At 38.7% G+C, this 17,973-nt stretch overlaps 1 protein-coding gene across 1 annotated transcript in view; it reads left to right on the top strand.

The window, feature by feature from the left end:
- msra (methionine sulfoxide reductase A) overlaps positions 1–13,510 on the top strand; it is a 41,028-nt gene extending 27,518 nt beyond the window's left edge. Inside the window, exons 5-7 of the mRNA XM_038727085.1 lie at positions 1,253–1,359; positions 11,987–12,193; positions 13,161–13,510. Of these exons, the coding sequence (XP_038583013.1) occupies positions 1,253–1,359; positions 11,987–12,157 (278 nt within the window). The 3' untranslated portion in view covers positions 12,158–12,193; positions 13,161–13,510. The remainder of the gene's footprint in view (positions 1–1,252; positions 1,360–11,986; positions 12,194–13,160) is intronic.
- The last annotated feature ends 4,463 nt before the right edge of the window (positions 13,511–17,973 follow it).

Genomic DNA, 17,973 nt, shown 5'->3' with positions numbered 1-17,973 from the left:
TAACAAATATCAGTCTAAACTGTACTTTGGCAGGTTAGGCTCAGATTTGCTTTTGGCTGAAGAGACATTTTGCAAAATGTTTTCAGATCTGAAGAAGCCTCTCAGGTGAGAGAAGAAACGTTTTCCAGTATCTTCAACCAGTCCAGTTGATTTTAACCTTAATAGCTTGTTAGCAAGCTATTATTGTGTATTATGATGATAGCGCAGTGGAGAAGATGTCTGTGGTGTGAGAGACCCGGGTTCAGCTCCCCACTGTGAAAAATCCACCAGTGTGTCCCTGAGCAAGACACTTAACCCCCAGTTGCCTCCAGAGGTGTGCGACCTCTGACATATATAGCAATGTAAGTCGCTTTGGATAAAAGTGTCCGCTAAATGAATAAATGTAAATGTAACCATCTTTTCAGAGCACAGCTATCATTAGCATACTTATTTGCTAACAATAGTGTATTTATGCCCCAGCTATTGGATGTTTACCAATAACAATGGAAATTTACCATATAACATTAAGTATGTCTGTGAAAATTCTTAGTTAATCAGGTTATTCACATTGTATATCTGGAAGTGCTAAGTGAAGGCCAACTGGACTTGCTTTTGATCCGTGAAAATGTTTCGTCTTCTTTCTTAAAACCTTTTGGATGAGAGGCGAAACATCTAAAGCAAGTCCAGTTCAGTGACTTAGCACTTTTAGATAAACATTTCATATGTTTAACATGTTAAGAAGCAAACAGTAGCATACATGTTAAGATGCTAATGTCAGCAGGCGCAGGTGAGGCTGATAGAAGTCATTCGTTTCAGTCATGATCAATTTTGACCTGTAGATTACAAGTCAGGAGGACACCAAAGTCATTAAGATTATACTCTGGGGATCATAAATCACTGTAACAAAAATATTTCACTTTTGACCAAAGTGTGGGACTGACAGATTGACTGACGCACATTGCCATCTCTAGAGCCACACCACTGGAGTGGCTCAAACCTTTGAGCTCACCAAACATTGCAGTTGACAGGCTGACAAGCTGACATTGAAATGATGAAAGGATATGTGATGAAATGATCAGTTCACAGTGGAAAAACAGCATTCAGTTCTGCCAAGACAGACAAGTTGTATTTTTGGAAATGCTGTCAGCTGTTGTTTTCAGACGATGAGATGTTGCCTCTGCCAAGAACTGAGGTAGAAGGGATCTCACGTCAGCTGAAATCCTGAAATCTTGATATTCACATTTTGCCTGTGTATGTATGTGTGTGTGTTCAGGGATGCGACAGGGGAATGATATTGGGACACCATACCGCTCTGCCATCTACCCCTACACAAAGCAGCATTTCGAGGAAGCCTTGGCTTCCAAAGATCAATACCAGAAGGTATACTCATCTATCCATCAATCAACCTTTAATCCCTCAATAACTGTCAATTCTCCTCTGCTCTCTCTCCATCCTCCTCTTCCTCCAGTCTTCTGTTCTCATCTTCTTCCCTGTCACACCCTTATATATAATGGATCTGTCTGTGTGTGCATATAACATTTCCCATCTACTGTATGTCCATATGCTTTTATAGACAACACACACACACACAGACACACTCTCGCTCTCCCTCTGTTGAACTCTCTCATGCTGAGACTTCTGCACCACTATCCCACCAACAGGGTTTGTTTCCATGGAAACTGACGAGGAGGAGGTTACTCTATTCTATTCTTTTCTATTCTAGTGTAGTCTGGTCTTCATTAGAGTCCCCTTTTCTCTCTTATTCTTCCCCTTGTTCGTCCCTCATTTTCTTTCTAAAGCTGTGTTTCTTTTAGCAGGATTTGTCTCTCTCTCTCTTGCTCTTTGTTATACTCTTTTACCTTTTACCTCCAACACTGCTGAGGGTCTAGCCTCTGAATAAATCAAAGCACTGTGTTTATGTTCTAAATGAAACACTAGCAAAATCCTGGTTCCTGTGTTCAAGCACTTCAGTGGATTTGCAACTTGAAAGCATTATTGCAGTTTTCTGTAAAGTGGGATCATTTGGACATCTTAATCGCTTTAGTGATGCCCTTACTTGTAATTCATAGCGGCCAATAAATAAATAAAAATCCATGGAATAAACAGAGATGCAAAGACTTACAATACTGTATCCTTAACAAAGTACTGTTACAATACCAAAATTATACTTGAGTAAAGCCGTTTTCAGATATGGAATAAGTAACATTGCTGGTTTCATTATAATTAATTTAATTATATATATATTAATTGTAATTTAACGTTAATCCATTCATACATTTTCACACTAATTTAATCATTTAATGTTATTAGAGTGCAAATTCTATCCGACATGCACATGCATTAAATTGAATTACAGGATATTTCTCTCTCTCTCTGAATTTTTTAACCTTGTGCTGCTGTGGTCTTTATGTTAATCTTCGTAACATAAAGTGATGGAGATTCTTATTCTGGCATGAGACCACCAATTTTGTAGTTTGGCTTCAGATTGTCTGAAAGGGTCTTAAAATTCTCATATAATTGCTTAAAACACAGTCAATTGCAAAGCGTTTATATTAGAGGATCTTTGCAATGATTTCCCAAGGCCTGAAATTTAAGCAGCTTGTTTCCCAAAAGTATCTTTACTAAGTTAAGATAATTGTAAAATTTAATTTCATGCAGCTTGTTATATTTGAGGATGTTTCAGGGTCCAGAAAGGCCATTTAGACATAGACATAAACTGGAGAACTAGCTGATGTGTGCATGTGTGCAAACGAGATTAGGGAGACTATTTGCAGATTTCTTCTAAATATTGTGTTTCCTCTTGTGTTGAGTTGAAGTATGATGAAGATGTAATTGAGAAACAAGAGAAGAGAACAAACAAAATGAGCTTGAGCAACAAGACAAAGGTTTCATGTTGTCATAAATTTCAAAATTCAAACGCTTTTATTCTCCCAGGTGGATTGACCTTCACTAGCACAAACAAGATATCACAAATTAATATCTGGATGTTCCTTGATATATGCTGTGGACTTCTTAGAGGATGAATACCAGTGGTTTTCGTGACCCTCTCACACCACCAGACATTTTCACTTGTCAACAACAAACATGACACAAAACTATTTGTGTTAATCTAAAGGCAGTTTACTGTAAAATTGATTGTTGATATTTTAGGTCTCCAGAGAATCAACTGGTTTGGGTTAATTTTTGATCTTTCTTTTTAAAGCCCTTTCACACTAGACAAAAACCCCGACTAACATCTGGCTTTTGTCTTCAGTGTGAATGGTGCAATTCATTCAATACTCATGACTCTGCAGTAGTCATGGGTATTTATTGGCTCCAGCTCCTATTGACAGTGGTGGACACCCTAATTTCAGTTGTGTGACTTTATATCTGCGCTGTTACATCTTTCAGATCACACAAACATCGTAAATACCTGTCACCTGCCACATTGCTGTTTAACACCAAAGCTACAGAGTGAGAGTGAGTCGCGCTTGGGGCTGAAAGAGTGAGTGCAGCCCTCAATTAAGTTTTAAAAACACACATTTAAGTGTCTCACATGGAGGCTCTGACACTGACAGGATACAAAGAAATGCCGGTTCAGCCTGAAAGAACAAAATCACTTATAGCGCAAATGGTCTGCTAGCACTCAACAAATAATGAAATAATACACGAAACAAAGCTGGGTTAAAGATTAAACTATATATAGTACAATATAGAGCACACAAGTACAGTTTTGTGGCATTTTCTCGATTCTTTGTAGGGTCTCACGATATACAGTGGGGGAAATAAGTATTTGACCCCTTGCTGATTTTGCAGGTTTGCCCACTTACAAAGAATGCAACGATCTATAATTTTAATCATATGTACATTCTAACAGTGAAAGACAGAATCCCAAAGAAAATTCCAGAAAATCACATCATATGAATTTATTAAAATTGATAACCATCTGATGAGGAAAAACAAGTATTTGACCCCCTGGACAAACAGCATGTTAATATTTTGTAGAAAAGCCATTATTGGCCAGCACAGATGTCAAACGGTTTTTATAGTTGGTGACAAGGTTTGTGCACATTTCGGCAGGGATGTTGGCCCACTCCTCCCTGCAGACAGCCTCCAAATCATTCAGGTTCCGAGGTTGTCGCCTGGCAACTCGAATTTTAAGCTCCCTCCAAAGATTTTCAATTGGATTCAGGTCTGGAGACTGGCTAGGCCACTCCAGAACCTTGATGTGCTTCTTCTTCAGCCACTCTTTTGTTGCTTTGGCGGTGTGCTTAGGGTCGTTGTCGTGCTGAAACACCCATCCTCGACCCATCTTCAGCTCTCTCACTGAGGGAAGGAGATGTTGGTCCAGAATTCCACGATACATGGCCCCGTCCATCCTCCCCTCAATACGATGGAGTTGTCCCGTCCCCTTGGCACCCCCAAAGCATGATGTTGCCACCACCATGCTTGACGGTGGGGATGGTGTTCTTTGGGTTGTACTCGGTGTTCTTTGCCCTCCAAACACGACGAGTTGAGTTGAGGCCAAAAAGTTCTATTTTGGTCTCATCTGACCACATCACCTTCTTCCAGGCCTCTTCTGAGTCGTCCAGGTGGTGAATGGCGAACTTCATGCGGGCCTGTACATGTTTCTTCTTGAGCAGGGGGACCTTGCGTGCGCTGCAGGATTTCAATCCATGACGGCGTAGTGTGTTACCAACCGTTTCTTTTGTAACTGTGGTCCCAGCTGCCTTCAGTTGATTCATCAGTTCCCCCCTTGTGGTTTTGGGATGATTCCTCACCGTTCGCATGATCAGGGACACCCCACGAGGCGAGATCTTGTGTGGAGGCCCAGACCGAGGGAGGTTGGCGGTGGTGTGGTGCTTCTTCCATTTCCTGATAACTGCACCGACAGTTGATCTTTTCTCTCCAAGTTGCTTTCCGATTCTCTTGTAGCCCATCCCAGCCTTGTGCAGATCAACAATCTTGTCCCTGATGTCCGTAGAAAGCTCTTTGGTCTTGCCCATGGTGGTGATGTTAGATGCTGGTTGTTTGGGTGTTGACAGGTGTCTTTTATACAGGTAACGAGGTGAGGCAGGTGTATTTGATGTAGATAATTGGTTGGGATTGGGGCTGTGTCTTAAAGAAAGACTAACTGGCTTGTAGGAGCCAGAATACTTGCTGTTTGGTAGGGGGTCATATACTTGTTTTTCCTCATCAGATGGTTATCAATTTTTATAAATTCATATGATGTGATTTTCTGGAATTTTCTTTGGGATTCTGTCTTTCACTGTTAGAATGTACAAATGATTAAAATTGTAGATTGTTGCATTCTTTGTAAGTGGGCAAACCTGCAAAATCAGCAAGGGGTCAAATACTTTTTTCCCCCACTGTAAATTCTAAGAGCATAACTCAGATTGACAAGAACAAATGGCAGATTCTCAGAGACCATACTTTGTGGAAGAGCACATGGCAGTTTCATGGTTATTAGAATGAATAAATGATAAAACCCAGTGGTTTATTTTAATTCCACGCATTCACATCTACTGGCAATGGGGAACGAGGTCAATCGCCTCTTTTTAGCAGGTTCACCCATGTTTAAAAAACCTGCATAAATGCTAATTTTGGTGTAAAAGGCTATAATACTACGCTTACTGTGTGTTCAGACAGAACGTGAAGCTAATTTTAAAGGATTAACCCTTTTTAAATTTGTTGACACAGTGAGCATGTGTAATGTCATCCTGAGGTCAATATTTCCATTTTTAGCTGGCAGAGAGGCTCTGAGACTTTCTTTCATATGTTGTGTGAATTTAGTGAGGTGTAATGAACATTTTAGTCTCTGTGTAAATCTTAAGATTTGTATTCTTGTTAATAAAAGGACTGTTTACCTTCTATACCTTTTTGAGGATCAAATTGCTAAAGCATCTTTCGTGATTTTCTTAATGCAGAGAGACCACTGACTTTCAGAGTTGTCTCATGTAGCTGTGTGTGTGTGTGTGTGTGTGTGTTCCTGGTCTGAAAGATAGTTGTGGCCCGGAGCTTTTATCTATAATGGTCATGGATGGACAGAGACACACAATTTCTTTCTGTCTTTAAACTGTGGTTTTCAATCCTATGAGATACAGTTGATGGATAGATTATCTTTGTCTAAACACCACATCTCTCAGTCTTTCTAGGTTTGTTTCCTCTGTCATTTTTTTCTCACCAGATCGTCTCCCCCACCCTCTCCCATCTGTGTGTGTGTGTGTGTGTGTGAGCAGTTGGCCTATAGCAAACACACTCCATGCCAAACCATCTGGGCCTTAAATCTGTCCTCTACAAAAATCGCTTTAGTTGCAATACTAAGGCACACACTCAAACACACAGGATTTAGGATTTGTTCAGATTATGTTTTGACTCAGGTTTTGTTTTTTAAATGTCTGTAAATATATATTTGGTCTGAAGTCTCTGTATCTGATGTTTTACACAAAGCTTCTTTAAATGTGAAATTTTTCTTAAAAAGATGAGTGCATTTCAATAATTTAGTGTTTTTCTATCTCTGTTGAGAGTAGATGAATCATTTCCCTGTATTCACATCCTTACATTGACTTTGTTCAGCACCATCTTTGAAATATTAATGAATTTCTGCTCCCAAAAATCTTTCTTGAGTCTTTCCGGTTGACAAAATCTTTGTAGGCGGCTTTCTTCTCTTTGTCCCTGCAGCCATGGTGGCTAACTAATGCTAACTGCCCACGTCTAACTACTCCCTCATTCCAAACAAACTGAAAATGTAAAATGCATCACAGCATTCACAATATTTTCCCAGGACACGCCTACCAGACACTTCCTGAATTTGTATTAACATCCACCTCTGATCCTCATTATCCTTCTTTTCCAGCCACATTTCATAGATGCAAACATATAAAATGGAGATACACAGAAAAATGATACACAGATGGAAGAAGAGAGAAATATTAGGCCAAGAGTGGTGATAAAGAGAGAAAATAGTGTGGTTAATTTGGTGTCATGGTATTGACAGGGTATTGATGTTCGCTATGCTGCCTGGCTTTATTGTATTGTTCACACAGAGAATGATTGGGGAATTTGGTGTGTATGTGTGTGTGTGTGTGTGTGTGTGTGTGTGTGTGTGTGTGTGTATATATAAGGTACAACAGCACTGCAGAAAATTACCTTGCAGGCGGCTGGCGGTTGTCTGCAGCATGAAAGGAGCCTCCCTTTTCTTCTCTTGCCTCCTACCCATCATTAGGATGTGCACTGCGTCTAAAATGGCAGGTGGAAGTGGTAACTGTGTGTGTGTGTGTGTGTGTGTGTGTGTGTGTGTGTGTGTGTGTGTGTGTGTGTGTGTGCACTTGCATGCTTGCTTAATGTAATAATGTGTGCTCGCTCGGTGGGTGCAAGAATGGGTGCTAAAGCAGTGTGTACTCATTGTTCTGGCATCTCTCTCTCTTGATCCACCTCTCCTGCTACATTTTCTTTTCATGAACACATATATCTACTTCTTCAAGAAAACTTCTCTTAACACAAAACAGCTGTTTTTCTTTCCTCTGAGTTTTCTCTATCTCTTATTTTCTTTGTCTATGAAATCCCTCTCTAGCGCTTTTTAACATGCCAGCTTCACCTTTTTTCATTCCAGTTTTTCATTCCTCTCCTTGTCTCGGGGGTGCTTATCAGTATTGTTCACATTTCCCTGCTTTACCAGAGCAGTCAAGGTATTTGCATTTCAAATGAGAAATCTACTTCTCTGACATGCAAATTAATGCATGTGAATTATGCATTTATAGCAGGCTGCTAACACAGCAGCAGGACCAGCCCAATAAACGCACTGAAACACTGAACAGGCAGGGAGCATGGTCGAGGATGCTACTACATCAGTGTAATGTAAAATGCAGCCATTTTGGGCATAACAGGTGGTGTTGGATTTCATTTCTGTGCCTGTATTTTTAGCTTAAAGCCGACTACAGCCAACATTTTGTCCTGATACTCATCATCTTAAAGGAGTAGTCCACCAAAAATCTTTTTAGAATCAAAGGTAGCTCTGAAAAGAGTGTTGGTTTCTCAGAAGAGATTAGTTGTCTAATTGAATTCACAGCAGTTACAGTGGATTCCAATGTCGACCCAGGATAACAACATGTCCATACCCATCAAAACATCCATGATGATGTGTCAAACCACTTCTGCAGTTTTTACTTCTCTACATTGCTCTTTACGAGTATGTTCCAAACAAATGTTGTTTATTCATAAATCACTATCAAGTATTCACTATTTCTGATGGACGTTCTGAGTTGAGGAGGTGATAAGCGGAAGTATTGAACTTGGCCAGTAGTAGTCTAAGATGTGTCCCTGGACATTTGTATGTTTGGCTTTTACTCTCTGTGGAGTATTCCTTCAAAAGATGTACTGCAGACCAGAGATGACTGCATGCAGTGGAGACGTTTGCTTTGCTGTTTGTTTTTAGTTTAATTTTTGTGTTTGCCATTGGCTTCTGTTTTTCTGTTATCCTGTGTGACCTACAGTTACACAAAATCCAGTACAAAAAATACCTTAACCTGGACAACCTGCTGAAACCTAAAGTGTGTCTTAATTCCAGTCTTTCTTCTAAAAAATTATGAAGCAATCAAGCAAAAAAACAAACATGCTTTGCGAGCAGCTTTGCCTTGTGAAGATCAGATGCTTTGACCGGAGTTGTTGTTTCTGACTGGAAAGTAAAACTGTGTTCCACTTTTTTCTTCAAGTGGCAAATCACGCGAGTCTGAAACTAAAGACATGTTGATTTTGAAATTCAAGTGAAATTCAGTTACTGCTGAATGATTAAACTTGCCGTTTGGAGTGTGTTTCAGGGTAAGAAAGAACATTACTGAAGTTCTCAAATTACAGCTTGGGCAACTTGTTTGTCAAAGACTTGATTTTAAAATATTCTTACTTATTTTTAAAGCACTAAATAATGTGGGGACAAAATACAGCACTGATCTGCATCTGTGTTACAAATCAAGACCAATCAGGCCATCGGGCTATAGTTTGACTGATGTTCAGAAGGTCAATATTAAGATGGTGGAGCAGCTTTTAGTTTCTACAATTCACATATCTGGATTAAACTTCCAGAACGGCTGAGGTCTGCTTAAACTCAAGGCTTATATCAAGTCAAGGAAATGCATTTCTGCTCCTTTTAGAATAAATGCATTTCTTCGGCTAGTAATATTTTTATGTAGTTCCTTTTTTTTTCTCTCTCTTTTTCTGTGAAATGTTTTTTTCTCATTGTTTATTCACCCTTTTGAAAGGTACGGTGTAAATAAAAGTGCCTACTGTTTGTCAAAATCTATGTCTGAATCATAAAGTGCAACAGAGAAGAGAGTCCCATTCAGACTAACTGCTGTGTTGTACCTCCACCCTACTTACTCAAATTAAATTGTGGTGTCAGTACAGGAAGTGATGAATCAAACAGCAGGGAGCAAACAGACTGTCCATTAAAAGCTGAACTTGCCAACGTTAGATCTTCTGTGTCTCTCGTCTCTTTGGTATTTTCTGTTATAGAAGCATCACAGACCCTCTGGGTTTGTTTGCTGACATCTTCTTTAACAACTTGAGAGTGCTGACGTCAATGAAGTTTAAAATGGTTTTCAAACAATTACCTCTCACTAACTATTAGAGGCACCAATGTGTGAAATTACCCAGCACCCCTTTAAGTCTGATTGTTTTTTAGTACTAAAAATAAACAGAGAACTTTGTAGTATTTCCCCAAGGAGTTATTTCTACTCAAACTGGAAGTGCATTCTTAACAGGAATTGTACCATTTAACATTAAACCTGTTTGCAAAATGAAGCATCACACTTTAAAAAAAACATATTTACATCTTTTTTTTTTTACCGCTGTTCTTTGCTGTCTCTGCCTTCTTTGCACTTAATATATAGATTTGTCTAGTTGTTGATAGTCATGCAGTCTGTGCCTTGACAATCACTGACTGCTATATTGCTGTTTTTTATTGTTTTTACATTACTTTTGATACAGTCCTATTCTTTCAGAGATATGATAAAAGATTTAAATGTGTAGCATTGTTGCTACATCAAGATTTCAATATGCTATCCCGCTTCTGCCCTCACTATGCATGGTGCTGCACAGCTATGCTTAAAGCTAAAGACATTTCCAATAAAGGGAGTAGACAGGAGTTGGCCTTTTCAGAAGCAATTGTCACAACAATAGTTAGAACTGGGGTATTGTAAAAATGAATTAGTACAATAACTGGAAACTGGATTCACAAAAGTTCAGAGTTTTACGTGTCCCACTAGAAGTATAACAAGCGAAAGGTTAACATCAGTCCCCAAAGTCCAACACAGTAATGAATCTAGGAAACATACACATCCATGAGGGTTAGAGGGTAAAAGTACAGAGTAAAATAGGCTTGCCCAGCAGTAATTAAAGCAAACCTATAATGCTTTTCCGTATTCTGTCATATCTATAATGTTACAGTGTCAGATGTTCATGTTAAACGTGGCCAAAGCTTAAAGAAACTAAATTCTGCTAAATCGCAATACAAGAGTGCCTAACAAACGATAGTCCAACAGTCAGTATTCGCTTACATCTTACAAAATGGCGGCTGTAGCAATGTCATTTAAAACTGCTATGAAAGTCTGCCAGCAGACTGATCATTTAGTTTTAACTGTGCTCCTTGCCAGCCTGTAGATGCTCCAGGCCCCAGGGGCCACGTTGGACCACCTGTGCAGAGGATAAGCACCCAGCAGGGCTTCAGGTCCTGGCCAAATACCTGAGGCCTGCATGACCTCTGGTTCTCTGGCTAATGAACAAAATAGGATAGATGTAGGAGCGGAGGGTCTGTTGGGTGAAGTAAACACTGGTGATACTTGTTAGATGAGAGCTTTAATTAAAATGGGTGCTTTCCAGTCAGTGTCATTTACCTCGTGATATGATGGATTTGATAAAGTTGGATTTGATAAAGCTGTGCCGGATGTCTCTGACAGACTTATGTCTTGATCTTTTATTATTAATAAAATGCTTCTTCACTTTGAATTAATTTAAAACATTTCTGTAAACTATCATGTATAGCTGAAACAACCTACTTAATCACAGGATATGGAACATATAATTAAGCTGTAAATTATAGTATGCGATAGTTCTTCAGTTGAGTACTCAAATTAAATGGGACATCCGGTTATTAAATATTTAACCTGAATACTCAGTCAGTAAATTAAGCATTCACATACACTTCTAACCAGATGTAACCATGGAACAATGCTGACTGTACCTTAATCATGGCTGGATCGAAAAGGTGAGGTGATGTCATCAAGAAACACTGATAACGATTATATACATGTATGTCTTATGTTACGTATTGACATGTCTGACTTTACTTAGAGCTTCCTGTTTTCTCAAATAACCAAAAAACATCAGAGACTCTGGGTCTTTATCCCTTTCTGTGCAGACGTCATGTCAGAAGAACAGCAGCTTTTTAGATAAAACATGTTGATGTTGAACCCAATGTACGGGGGGGGGGGGTACATTGGGCTCCACAATATGAGGAAATGATAAGCTTTGCTGTAAACATGCATGTACACATAAAAAAAAAACAGTAACACCCCCCCATCAGGAATTACAGTTTCACAAGTGTGTGTGTGTCTTTTCTTGCTCGCCTTGTCTCTTTGTTTCCTTTAACTTACCCACACACCATCTGGTTGAGTAATTTATATCACGAGGAGAAGGTGTTATCACCAACTTATTCCTTGTGACTGTGTGTGTGTGTGTGTGTGTTGTCTGTTTTCCTCAATATCAGTACCTTGAGCTATTTTGATGTTTGATGATGAGTTATTGAAACAAAACCAGAATATATGCATTTGTTTTCACTTACAATCCTCCAAATGTAGGGGCGATTCAAATAAAAACACAACTTTTTAAGTTTTTAACATTGTTCAGATCAAATAGAACTTAATTTCCAATCATACACTCTATTATTGTTCTATTGTGTATAGATATGTTCTTGGCATATTTCCTGATTTTTAGCCAGTTTATAAATTCATAAAGTCTTTATTGCTGATTCTTTCAGGTACTAACAGAGGAAGGTTTTGGTTCGATTACAACAGAAATAGCGGAAAACAAGCCATTCTACTATGCCGAGGATTATCACCAGCAGTACCTGAGTAAAAACCCTGATGGATACTGTGGTCTGGGAGGGACAGGAGTCTCCTGTCCAATAGGAATCAAGACGAAGACCTAGCTAGTCAATGACCAAGAACCATCTCCAATCTGTTCAGTAAGGATGCAACGATGAAGTGCTTTTTAAGATTTAAAATGCATATACCAAATACAAAAAGATTAAGGTTTTAAATATATAAAAATCTGACTTTTTAAAATCTTTTATTGATGAATCCAAGTGCTCCATTTCTGAAAAGAATCTAGCTATGATAGTCAAAAGCTGTAGCTCAGTTTGTGCTGAAAGAAAAACACAGATTTGTGCCTGATGTAACTCACAACATAAACTGCAGACAAGAGGCTGACAAAGACTGTCAGTCTTCTCAGCTATTTGCTAATAATAAATGTATGTATCTTATATGTACTGCAAAAGTGATACAACACGTCAACACGTGAAAGACAAAATATACTCCTTAACATAGAATGACCAGAATTTGTTTATCCACATTTCATAGATTTGTTTTGAATAACAACTGCAGATAAAAAGTATAGTCTGTAGAGGAATAAAACATAATAAAATCTTCTGAAATCAGAAATCTGTCTCTTTTCAGTTTCCTGACTTGTAATTGCTGTTTAAATATATTCTCACTGTACTATGCATATCATTTTGGAAAGAAAATAAATAAATGGTACATTAAATTATCCACTAGAATATCTTTTTGGCTCACAGATCACTTTATTCAGTATGTAAAACGAATGTTCAGCCTAGGAGAAAATGGTGAATTTCATAAATTGCAGTTTCTACATTAACAAAGTCAGCTTAATGTCATGGGTTTGCTAATCCAGATCAGAAGATTCTCTCTTTGCTCCCTTAGCTACCTGGATGGTTTAAGCTTTGTATTATTTTCTGTGGCTGCAGACTAGGTGAAAAATGTATTTATATGTTTGCTCTTTTGTGGCGTGGTGTGTGCTGTGTTCTGGGCATGATTTTGGATGACCTCCTTTCTCTGATCTTTGCCTGAAGTAATGTTCTAGTTCGTGACTCATCTGTCATTGCTGTTAATCTGCATGCATGTATGTTTGTACAGCACGTGTGTTTTGATGGTAAACCACACACCAGCAAGAGGAGGAGTGTGTTTAGTGCCAGGCCCTCCAAAGCTTGGCATCGCCATCACAGAGTCAGAAAAAAAGCAAGAGAGGGACGAGATCAGTCCCTTTCGAAATGGCTAAGCGCCATCTTGGACCTAGACTACGTTGGATCGCCTCCATGATGCAGGCTGCAGGACCACGGCTCAACTGGCTTTTCAAAGCCAAATCTGACCACTATTTTGGGAAAGAAGCTGATGATGGCTGAGATTTTGTTCAAATATTCATTTAAATTTGTCCAATTTGGTTTTACGTTAAAGAAAATAAAGATTGTTAACATTTGCTCCTTTAATCTTTGTGAATGTGTTTTTTTGTAACGGAAAAACATCGTTCAATAAACTATCAGTGTAGAATTGATAAATTCTATAATAAAATGTGTTGGCAAGAAATATATATGACCACATTTGATTTCCTTTGAAATCTTTATTTCGAACATGCAAGAGACAGTATATAAAAAATAACAATAAAAATAAATTAATAAATGAATAAAAAAATGTTTAAAAACATAGGAGAAAAAAACAACAACAGATGAGCAGCAAACAAAGTACACTTCTTTCCTGTGTTAACATACTTCTATCACATGTGCGAAAAGGAGTAGAAAGAAGTAAAACTTATGTACTCCTACCCCTTTAATTCTTACATTCCTTCAATTTACAATATTTATATATATTATTATGTTGTTATATAAATCCATATATATATATATATGTATGCATACATACATACATTTTTTTTCATATATACAATATTAAAGTGACCACTGAAAAGTATTTATTTATCTGACCTCGATTATGTACTTATTCAAACAGCAACAACAAAAAAACTAAACTAAACAACAAACAAAAGACAAAAAAACCCAAACATAAACAAAGGAGAACTTCTACTTTTACTACAGTGCTTCTCGATACCTCCTGAAAACCATTTCTTTGTACATTTTTTTGAAAAGGAATGTGTTTGGGCATTGCTTTAGGTTCGCATTTAGTTTACACATTAAATTCAGGTTGACGTTTTGCTACAGCAAACTTTTGAAATGTTGAGCTTCGACTGCATAAATGGTTCTGATAATTGACAAGTTATCACTTAGCATCAACAAATTACAGACTAACCTCCTTGTAGACCACCTTGCCCTGTACCATACATCCATATCGTATGAAGATGATAGCAGATTTTTTAGGGCAATATTGGCTCAATAAATATCAGTGTGACCCCCCAAAACAACCCCTTTGTTCTGTCAGTGTTTGCTGGTTGTGTTTGTGTTTGTGAGTTGTTTAAAGAACAATACCTCAGAGTCCTGTGAATTTTAAAAATCTCAATGTGGTTTCAATTTACTTTTCTCTTGTGAAAGGGTATTGCATTCGCTTGGTCAAAACAAACCATAAAATTTGCCTGAGAAGTAGCTGTAGTGCCTCGCCTGGAAAAGGGATACCAGGGTACTCTTCTGGAGCCAGACCTCGGAGGGGAGCTCACCAGCAAGCGTCTGGTGGCCAGGCTTTGAACCATGTGGCTTGGTCGGACACAGCTCGAAAGATCTACATAGAGCCACCGCCCTGTGGGCCCACCACCTGTAGGGATTGGCATAGGGACGTGGAATGTCGCCTCTTTGGCGGGAAAAGAGCCAGACCTGGTGTGGGAGAAGTGGTACCAACTAGACATAGTAGTATAGGCTAACCTCTTGGGCTGGACTCTCTCCTGCTCTGGAGTTCCCCAGGGTGAGAGGAGCTGGGCAGGTGTGGGGATGTTAACTAGCTTTCGGCTGAGTACAGGTAAGAGAAGGAGAGGGTTGCCACTATGCAAGGAAGGTCATGACTGTTGTGCATGGATATGCACTGAACAGCAACTCAGAGTACCAGGCCTTCTTGGAGAAATGATTGAGAAACTGGGTAGGGAGTGATTGGGAGAAATGGCCTGCCTGATCTGAGCCAGAGTTGTGTTTTGTTATTGGACTTCTGTGCTAGTAATGGATTGGCCATAATAAACACCATGTTAGAGCATAAGTGTACATGGTATCAGAACACTGTTCGTGGTCTAAGTCTGAGGCCATGGTTCTCTCTTGGAAAATGGTGGATTGCCCCTCCAGGTTGGGAGTGAAGTACCCCAAGCGAAGGAGATTAAGTATCTCTGGATCTGGAACACTGCAAAATGGAGCACGAGATGGACAGTGTACCGGACTATTGTGTTGAAGAGGGAGCTGAGCCAGAAGGCAAAGCTTTCTATTTACCAGTAAATCTATGTTCCAACCCTCAGCTATGATCATGAGCTGTGGGTGGTGACTGAAAGAACGAGATCACGGACACAAGCGGCCAAAATGAGTAAGGCTGGGCTAAGCCTTAGAGATAGGGTGAGGAGCTCAGACATCCGGAGGGAGTTTGGAGTAGAGCCGCTCCTTCACATTGAAAGGAGTCAGTTGAGGTGGTTCGGGCATCTTATGAGGATACCTCCTGGGCACCTTCCTTTGTGGTCTTCCGGGCACGTCCGACTGAGAGGAGACCCAGAACGCCTTGGGATGTCTCAGGAGGAGCTGGAAAATGTTGCTGGGGGGAAGGATGTCTGGAATACCCTACTTAGCTTTCTGCCACGTGACCCAACCCTGCATAAGCGGACGATAATAATGGATGATGATATCATTTCTGACAAATGACTCAATGTACTTATTGGACGATATTCAGAAAATGCTCTGTAAGATGTGATGAATGATAATTAATATCGGATATGATGATGTGTGCTTGTATAAATTCATTTCAAAGGTTTCACACAATTATTAAACCAATTTATATAATAATGTTGGGCACTAAAATGTAGGCACTTGTTAAAAACGATGCAATCCCCTTTGCTGACTTTTTATTTCATCAGGATCAGTTTAAAAAATAGCAGGCGTTACATATTCCCACTGCTAGTATAGTATAATCAACACTAGAATACTGAACAGAATGTGAACAGAATTGAACAGGACATAGCTTTTTGTTTTGAGGAACTCCTAAAACATTAACAATCTCAAAATCTTATACTACACATAGAACATACAGACAACATGATTATATGTTATATTAGCCCCAACTGAACACTGGGTCTGAATCCAGAACACATTATTATGCTGCCATCATGTGGTATGTCCAAGGTATGAGCACATGGATCTCAGAGGTAACATAAACTAACACACAGAATTTGAGACGCCTGAGAAAGTAAGAATTCACACAAAAACCATTTCAGATGTCACAATGTAATGCACCAATGGTGACATTACTGCAGATATTAACAAGTCCCCCTTCCCTTTCTTTTTGGATGAAGAAACACTGACAAAAGATCTGTGCAAATTTTGCCACATAACCTATTGCTCACATATTTACATTTTATCAACGAAGACTTGTTTGGGTGTAACAGAAAACGCATAGGCTGAAATGTATTTTCTAGGACAAAAAAATAAATAAAACAATATCTAAAAGTCTAATTATTCTAATTAAGATTTATTTCTTTCGCCGCCAAGAAGCAAACGGCAGACTTTTGGTGATTCATTATTCTATCATTTAGCCTATATTTTACCTTTCAGAGGAGAAAATAAACCATAAAACCATCAAAACGAATTATTATCGGTTTATTTTGAAGGGTTAGTTGTTTAATGGTGTGGTCACTATGATGCCTGGTAACGGTAGCAACAGTAAACGTCCCTCAACTGTAACTCAACTCAGCTTGATCCAAGACGAAAGGTAACTGACTAACATTTCATTTAAAAAAGTAGCCTAATTTAGGTGTCAATTGTCACTACTTCATGAAATCCTGACTCTCCTTAGAAGAGAAATTCGAAGGTTGTTAGTTACTAGTAGGCTGCCGACTTTGACACACTGGTTCGCTACAAGTTTGACATTAACTTAAGGCTAAAACATTTTGATTCATTAATTGACTGACTCTGTTTGTGCAGTAAACTTATAGATTTTTTAAAATGTTAGTTTGGTGTTCGTTGAAAAGTTTTGAAAGTCCCGTTAGTTTATAATAGCTCGCGAAACAACACATGATATGCGATATTAAGGTTAAGAGATAAGAGATGACATGAATGATATTTTTTGATCATAATTTTGATCAAATTTTGATCATTAAACACTTCATTTCCTGCATTCTGGTGAAAGTTTCTGCACCAATTTATGGTGGAAATGTTTTTATTTATGTAAAGTACACACAAAATGCAGGTATCATGTGACACTAGAATATAAGTCAGGGCAGCTCTCAGGCATTCTTTGTTACTTTCAGATCTGTTTCTCCTGTAAATCAGCTTTTCTCATGTCATATCATCCTTGCTGAGGCAGCACATATGTAAGTAAGATTTAATTGTCCCTCCTCTTTTGTTATGTTCACAAGGAGAGAACAGAAAACTTGGCCAAAGAAAACTGTATTGAGAAGTTGTTAATGTTACTGACTGGTGCATGCATGGTTTTGAATCATTTTATAATCAGTAGCTTGTTTTTGTTTGTTTTTTTAGCTTAATTTACTTTTTTTGGACAATGCACATTTGTTTCTTCTATATTTTAATTGTATTGCATGTTTTCTGAATGTTTGTTTTAACAAATTATGCTTTAATAAAGTGATGGGGACAAAATCAACATTTCAAAAAGTGGTGGGGACATGTCCCCAGCGTCCCCAGTGTAAAAGACACCTATGGTTGCAACCTGTTTTCCTAGTTGCTACCTTGCTCACTTATCAACACCAAGTTAGAGAAGTGGCTAACAGCAGGTTAACATTATGCAACACTTTGCCAAAGCTAATGGC

This window comes from Micropterus salmoides, unplaced genomic scaffold (assembly GCF_014851395.1).
Source record: "Micropterus salmoides isolate LMB-PRFRI ecotype aquatic unplaced genomic scaffold, ASM1485139v1 Ms_hic_scaffold_18, whole genome shotgun sequence".
In the NCBI taxonomy this organism is placed as follows: Eukaryota; Metazoa; Chordata; class Actinopteri; order Centrarchiformes; family Centrarchidae; genus Micropterus; species Micropterus salmoides.
This window is presented reverse-complemented; position numbering and strand designations above follow the sequence as displayed.